Genomic DNA, 1,881 nt, shown 5'->3' with positions numbered 1-1,881 from the left:
TTTACACTTGAAACTTCACAGAAAAAATATTGTGAATGTAACCTTCATAGTGTTTTTGTTTGAAGGTTCGACTTTTTTACCTTCACAGTGTTTTAATGTGAAGTTTTAAGTGTAAGAAAATGATTTCTGAGTCTGAAGAAAACAGGCTAGTCTAATGTGAACTCAACCCCCTAAATTTCAGGTATAATATCATTGTGACAAGTTAATTGTAATTATCTTCATATATCTCGCTCATTGATGTGATCTTTATATGGAATAATAATTTGTGAATTAATTAATTTCGTTCAATGTTCATGTTCATTTATGGATTATAATTCTTTTTTTTATTATTAACCTGGATATCCAACCCATTATACGTGTCGACTAATCTCAGGACGACCACATGTTTTATAGATTGCCCGGAGTTACCGCATTTGAACCTCCGTGACTACAAAGGGATTTTTATTTCTTTTTGGATTTAAACCTGGAACCTCTAGGTACTTTTGACCTTTGGAGTCAAGCTCAAACCAATGAGGTATAAACGCGACCTATAATGGTATTTCAATTCGATATTGTGCGGTATATAAATTGTTTCAAAAAGAATTCATAAAATGACATGTTAATTCTCGAATCAAAACCTCAGTGACGAATTAAATTAATAAATCAAATAGAAGTGCAATGAACACAACAAAATTAAATGATGATAAAAAAATTTACAGAACTAAAAAATCCAATGTATTAAACCCAAATACAAACGCCAATCTTCATAACCATGTATAAGTTATCACAAAACTAACCATCAACTAAATTTTCAAATCAAAGGATTCCATTTAAAACTCCCTTTCCAATCTCGATAGCATTCGAAACGACCACAAAACTCGACACCGGAACACTTGATGCGATTAACACCATCATACCAAGGGCGAGGCTAGGCCGAGTATTCATCAACCCCGACTGCAACACCCTCATCCATTCACATATGAATGCATTGTAGCTCACGTAATACTTCTTCTCCCAATCCATCCATTCCGAAGGCGGCTCGTAGCTTCTCTCCTCCACTTTCATTTCATGAATCCTTTTCCTCAATACAATCATGTTTTCATCCACCATGCGACCACCCATTGCATCCCCTTTTGCTGCAGAAACCGAAAGCCTAGTTGGCCGGAATATGTAAGGTTGGGTTTTCCGGGTGACTGCCAAAGGCGTTGACCACATGAAAGAGGTTGGGTGGGTGATTGACGACGCCATTGATGTTTCAGTATTCGATTTTTAAGTTTGATACTAATTTGAGAACGTTTCTTGACAGTGGGGGGTATTTATAGGGGATACAATCATATGTATATAAGAAAACGATCAAGTATTAAAAATGAAGACTGAGTCTTCCCAGAGAGGTGCTCGGCCAGCCACCTTTACGCGTATCCTGCTTCTGGATATCTTTGCGGCGGGTCCCAATCCGATGCCATCAAACCTGTTCGTTTTTTCTTTAACGTTTTATTTATTTATTATATTAACGTGGACATTAGTTTTAAAAATAATTTTTAATACACAAAGTATTATATATTTATGCATACAGTCTTAAAAGTCTAATTTTTAATACACAAAGTATTATATATTTATGCATACAGTCTTAAAAGTCTGAAAAACAAGCTATAATGTATTAAGTACTACTACTTTATGCATTTAGTTTTAAAATCTCTTAATCTATAATTAAAATAACAAATGATACAAATTATCAATGCATATTATTACTTTTTCTTTTCATGTTCTCAAGATACTTTTGACATCTTTCACTCATGTCTTCATCTTCTTATACCTCTATGTCTTCTCCCCATCCCCCAAGGTAAAATTCAAATTGATATTCACCATGAGTTATTAAAAGTTTTTTCATTCATCTCTCATTCA

At 34.0% G+C, this 1,881-nt stretch overlaps 1 protein-coding gene across 1 annotated transcript; it reads right to left on the bottom strand.

Annotated features, from left to right (window-relative positions):
• Positions 1–697: 697 nt before the first annotated feature.
• Positions 698–1,236, bottom strand: LOC112525984. The gene has a single exon (XM_025136327.1). It carries the CDS (start codon positions 1,225–1,227, stop codon positions 796–798), a length of 432 nt encoding a protein of 143 aa, XP_024992095.1. The 5' UTR covers positions 1,228–1,236; the 3' UTR covers positions 698–795.
• Between the last annotated feature and the right edge of the window lie 645 nt (positions 1,237–1,881).

Source organism: Cynara cardunculus, assembly GCF_001531365.2.
Source record: "Cynara cardunculus var. scolymus isolate 2C chromosome LG 13, CcrdV1, whole genome shotgun sequence".
NCBI lineage: Eukaryota > Viridiplantae > Streptophyta > Magnoliopsida > Asterales > Asteraceae > Cynara > Cynara cardunculus.
Note: the sequence above shows the minus strand (reverse complement) of the source record. Positions and strands in the feature narration are given on the sequence as shown.

Bases quoted from the DNA above. Each gene is read 5' to 3' on its own strand.
- LOC112525984 (XM_025136327.1), bottom strand. From the start codon at position 1,227: ATGGCGTCGTCAATCACCCACCCAACCTCTTTCATGTGGTCAACGCCT.